The 5,668-nt window shown below is 56.8% G+C and overlaps 1 protein-coding gene across 1 annotated transcript in view; it reads right to left on the reverse strand.

The window, feature by feature from the left end:
- Positions 1 to 1,562, reverse strand: part of DMAP1 (DNA methyltransferase 1 associated protein 1) — a 46,987-nt gene extending 45,425 nt beyond the window's left edge. Inside the window, 3 exon segments of the mRNA XM_018571812.1 lie at positions 649 to 740; positions 994 to 1,078; positions 1,512 to 1,562. Of these exon segments, the coding sequence (XP_018427314.1) occupies positions 649 to 740; positions 994 to 1,078; positions 1,512 to 1,562 (228 nt within the window).
- Between the last annotated feature and the right edge of the window lie 4,106 nt (positions 1,563 to 5,668).

Genomic DNA, 5,668 nt, shown 5'->3' on the forward strand with positions numbered 1-5,668 from the left:
AATCAGCCAGCTCGGTGAATCCCAACAATGTGGCGAGGATCTGTCCCGGCTGCGGCGCGGCTCTGAGCTATCGGCATACAGCCCGGTTCTCCTCTTTCCAGCACTTCCTGTTGGCCCATTTATTACAATGAACGGGTTTCACTTGCTTCAAAGTTCTGCCGCGAGCAAAGCAGAGGGCCCGTACGCAGAGTGCAGCACAGCGCTTTATTAACCCCTTGCTGACCAGGTGTTTACAACCCCTTTCTGTGGCAGCCATTTTTCAGTATTCAGCGCTGCGGTACTTTGACTGACGTTTATTCCGCCACGCAACGCTGTACTGACATGAATTTTATACCATTTTTTGGGGACAGATAGAGCTTTCTTTTGGGGGTGTTTAATCACCACTGGGGGGGAAGACACCAGTCATGTCCAGCTTAAAAATTGCGCGCACCCGCGAAATCGCAAAAAAACTACCATACCCAAAATTGGCCATAGGCGACGCTTTGAAAGCTTTTACAGCTCATCAGTTTGGCATTATCGGTGATTGATGACCCGGGAATCATTGCTCGCACTGCGACCTTCGCGGCGATATGTAACATGTGAGGCGTAATGTGCGCAATCGTCGTTTTCGCAGGCATGCGCCCCTGACGCATGTTTGTATGTATGGGACATTCCCTCCGGGCGCTTAAATGTCAACGTCTCCGATGACTTCTTAGACTTCTTCTGCGAATACCAAACAGGAGAACCAGAGAGACGGGTCACTGTACAGCGCCGCGGTATATGTCAGAGCTATACACATGCATAATAATACTGTGTGACTGTGGGGGGACGGGACACATTAGAGTGTAAGCTCCTCTGTACAGAGACTGATGTGACTGTGGGGGGAGGGGACATAGAGATCACTCACCCCCATATAAATAAATACACACAGACAGCAGTCCTTTGACCCCGGAAATAACCCTCCCTAAGGGACCCGGTGCCCCCAATAAACACCACCTAAAGACCCCCCCTCACCTCTCCAGAACACCGGCGGAGCCTCCGGAGGGACGCGCGATGATGACGTCACGCAGCGACGGGACTCGTTGAGTGAAAGGGACACCTAGCGTCCGGAGACAAGAATGACAGGAGGACTGGAGAAGGGGCGGGGCCAGCGTGGCACAAGGGGGGGAAAAACTGACACATTCATGACAGAGCTGAGGAGGGGCGGGAACAGCACGTTCGAGATCTAGGAAAGGGGCGGGGCCCAACTATGCACAGAACTGAGGAGGGGCAGGGTCAGAGCAGTAGAAAACTGAGGAGGGGCGGAACAGAGCCGACAAGGGGCGTGGCCATCAGAGCACAGCGCAGACACTCCAGGATCGCACCGCACTCATATGGAGCGCCGACGGTCGGTGTGTGGGCGGGTTATATCACCTCGATTTCTGATTTATTTATAAATGTCACTGTTTTATGTTGTCACCTTCCTTGTCCAGCTCTGTGCTGCTTCCTGCGAAGATTTCCTTTAATTTTTCCTGATGAATCCGCGTTCACACCTTCGCCAAAGCCGACGGAACGCGGCACAATGTGCTCGTGTTGACATTCATTTCTAATGTCACCTCAGAGCTTGTTCACACCAAATCCGGACCAGATCTGCACGAGTTTCTGCGTATGCAGTGCGTTTTAATGCGTTTCCGTCCGTTGTTTTTGTGTGTGCTGCAAATGGGCTTTCAGGTGTAGTCCAGTGCATTCCAGGGTGTGTGCATGCGTTTTGGTGCATTCCAAAGCAGAAAAAATAGGGCATGCTGCAGTTTTTCCACATGCACTGGAACTGAACTCTCCGGTGTGAACTAGAGCCCAAAATACCACTGGAATACATTGGATGCATATTTGATGCGTTCTGTAACTGCTCTGCACTTGGTGTAAACAAGCCCTCAATGTGGTCAGGGAGACGCGTTTTTCTGCTCTGCGTTTGCACGCACTGGAACACAAACGTAGAAGCCAAAAACCAAGAACGCATGTTGTAGGGGTAGCTGTAGGGGGGACTACAAATCCCGAGCAGCTGCATCCAAGCCGCACATCACCAAGTGCAATGCAAAGCGTGGGATGCCGCGGTGTAACGCACGCCGCCACTGGACTCTAGAGAAGAGGAGGCGTGTTCTCTGGAGGGACCAATCACGCTTCTCTGTCTGGCAATTCGATGGGCGTGTCTGGGTTTGGCGGTTGCCAGGGGAACGGTACTTGCCTGACTGCATTGTGCCGAGTGTAAAGTTTGGTGGAGGGGGGATTATGGTGTGGGGTTGTTTTTCAGGGGTTGGGCTTGGCCCCTTAGTTCCAGTGAAGGGAACTCTTAAGGCATCAGCACACCAAGACATTTTGGACAATTTCATGCTCCCAACTTTGTGGGAGGAGTTTGGGGACGTCCCCTTCCTGTTCCAACATGACCGCGCACCAGTGCACAAAGCAAGGTCCATAAAGACATGGGAGGTGGGGGGGAGGAACGTGACTGGCCGCACAGAGTCCTGACCTCAACCCCATAGAACACCTTTGGGATGAATTAGAGGCGGAGACTGCGAGCCCCTCCCCCAAGATCAGTACCTGACCTCACAAATGGTCCAACATTCCCATAGACACACTCCTAAACCTTGTCTACGCCTTCCCAGAAGAGGCGGAGCTGTTATAGCGGCAAAGGACGGAGCCAACCCAACGCTGAACCCTACGGACTAAGACTGGGATGTCATTAGGGGGCGGAGCCAACCCAATACTGAACCCTACGGACTAAGACTGGGGGGCCAATCGAGGGCGGAGCCAACCCAATACTGAACCCTACGGACTAAGACTGGGGGGCCATTAGAGGGCGGAGCCAACCCAATACTGAACCCTACGGACTAAGACTGGGACGCCATTAAAGTTCATGTGTGTGTAAAGGCCAATACTTATAGCTATATAGTGTATATATCTCCTGACACCTTGTGGGCGTTTGACAACAATAGAGACTGCAGAAAACCTGTTATTCCTTCCTATGCACAGTGAGTGGTGTTTGGTGTTCGTCCTCTAGGGGGCGGCGTTGCCCTTCCTATGCACAGTGATTGGTGTTTGGTGTTCGTCCTCTAGGGGGCGGCGTTGCATTTCCTATGCCCAGTGAGTGGTGTTTGGTGTTCCTCCAGTAGGGGGCGGCGTTGCCCTTCCTATGCCCAGTGAGTGGTGTTTGGTGTTCCTCCAGTAAGGGGCGGCGTTGCATTTCCTATGCCCAGTGAGTGGTGTTTGGTGTTCCTCCAGTAGGGGGCGGCGTTGCCCTTCCTATGCCCAGTGAGTGGTGTTTGGTGTTCGTCCACTAGGGGCGGCGTTGCCCTTCCTATGCCCAGTGAGTGCTGTTTGGTGTTCCTCCAGTAAGGGGCGGCGTTGCATTTCCTATGCCCAGTGAGTGGTGTTTGGTGTTCCTCCAGTAGGGGGCGGCGTTGCCCTTCCTATGCCCAGTGAGTGCTGTTTGGTGTTCCTCCAGTAAGGGGCGGCGTTGCCCTTCCTATGCTCAGTAAGTGGTGTTCGTCCACTAGGGGGCGGCGTTGCCCTTCCTATGCCCAGTGAGTGGTGTTTGGTGTTCCTCCCACTAGGGGGCGGCGTTGCATTTCCTATGCCCAGTGAGTGGTGTTTGGTGTTCCTCCCAGTAGGGGGCGGTGTTGCCCTTCCTATGCCCAGTGAGCGGGGTATGGGCGTCTCTCGCACACGCTGCGCTGTAATTAGCGGGATGACAATGTGAGGAAGCTGCACTCCAAACACTGGAGACCCGATAACGGCGGACAATGGCGGTCTGTGCTGAGCGCTCGCCCTGCGCCGGCCGATCTGTGTAAATATAGAAAGTGTGTCATCGTTATATTGTCTCTGCTCACTCCCCCCCCCCCCCCCCCCCGTCCCACCGCTGGACTATGAGGGTCACCGCAGAATGGGTGTAACTCCCCTCCCCCCCCCGTCCCACCGCTGGACTATGAGGGTCACCGCAGAATGGGTGTAACTCCCCTCCCCCCCCCGTCCCACCGCTGGACTATGAGGGTCACCGCAGAATGGGTGTAACTCCCCTCCCCCCCCCGTCCCACCGCTGGACTATGAGGGTCACCGCAGAATGGGTGTAACTCCCCTCCCCCCCCCGTCCCACCGCTGGACTATGAGGGTCACCGCAGAATGGGTGTAACTCCCCTCCCCCCCCCGTCCCACCGCTGGACTATGAGGGTCACCGCAGAATGGGTGTAACTCCCCTCCCCCCCCCGTCCCACCGCTGGACTATGAGGGTCACCGCAGAATGGGTGTAACTCCCCTCCCCCCCCCGTCCCACCGCTGGACTATGAGGGTCACCGCAGAATGGGTGTAACTCCCCTCCCCCCCCCGTCCCACCGCTGGACTATGAGGGTCACCGCAGAATGGGTGTAACTCCCCTCCCCCCCCCGTCCCACCGCTGGACTATGAGGGTCACCGCAGAATGGGTGTAACTCCCCTCCCCCCCCCGTCCCACCGCTGGACTATGAGGGTCACCGCAGAATGGGTGTAACTCCCCTCCCCCCCCCGTCCCACCGCTGGACTATGAGGGTCACCGCAGAATGGGTGTAACTCCCCTCCCCCCCCCGTCCCACCGCTGGACTATGAGGGTCACCGCAGAATGGGTGTAACTCCCCTCCCCCCCCCGTCCCACCGCTGGACTATGAGGGTCACCGCAGAATGGGTGTAACTCCCCTCCCCCCCCCGTCCCACCGCTGGACTATGAGGGTCACCGCAGAATGGGTGTAACTCCCCTCCCCCCCCCGTCCCACCGCTGGACTATGAGGGTCACCGCAGAATGGGTGTAACTCCCCTCCCCCCCCCGTCCCACCGCTGGACTATGAGGGTCACCGCAGAATGGGTGTAACTCCCCTCCCCCCCCCGTCCCACCGCTGGACTATGAGGGTCACCGCAGAATGGGTGTAACTCCCCTCCCCCCCCCGTCCCACCGCTGGACTATGAGGGTCACCGCAGAATGGGTGTAACTCCCCTCCCCCCCCCGTCCCACCGCTGGACTATGAGGGTCACCGCAGAATGGGTGTAACTCCCCTCCCCCCCCCGTCCCACCGCTGGACTATGAGGGTCACCGCAGAATGGGTGTAACTCCCCTCCCCCCCCCGTCCCACCGCTGGACTATGAGGGTCACCGCAGAATGGGTGTAACTCCCCTCCCCCCCCCGTCCCACCGCTGGACTATGAGGGTCACCGCAGAATGGGTGTAACTCCCCTCCCCCCCCCGTCCCACCGCTGGACTATGAGGGTCACCGCAGAATGGGTGTAACTCCCCTCCCCCCCCCGTCCCACCGCTGGACTATGAGGGTCACCGCAGAATGGGTGTAACTCCCCTCCCCATGCCCCCGGAATGTATCGCTGAAATGACTTCAACGCGGTCATGTGATTTTCGTGACTCGCTTTCAATGCTTTTAAACCTGCAAATTTCCTTCAAATAATCCCCCATGATCCTGCCGTATGGTTCCTCGTCCCGGCACTTCCTGTTATAGGGTGACAACACTGTCTCTAAATTGGTCTCCTGGGTTGTCGCCTTTTCACACGAGCTTTCCGATGGAGACTACAAGTGGCCCGTTTCATCAAACATGACACAGACACGGTCCACTGTGGTCACCGTCAGGAAACCCGCCGCCATACAGCCATCGCCGGAGTGCATCGAGGCAGGAAGTGGCTGTAAA

The sequence above is a fragment of the Nanorana parkeri genome, unplaced genomic scaffold, assembly GCF_000935625.1.
Source record: "Nanorana parkeri isolate BGI_ZX_2015 unplaced genomic scaffold, ASM93562v1 scaffold1844, whole genome shotgun sequence".
In the NCBI taxonomy this organism is placed as follows: domain Eukaryota; kingdom Metazoa; phylum Chordata; class Amphibia; order Anura; family Dicroglossidae; genus Nanorana; species Nanorana parkeri.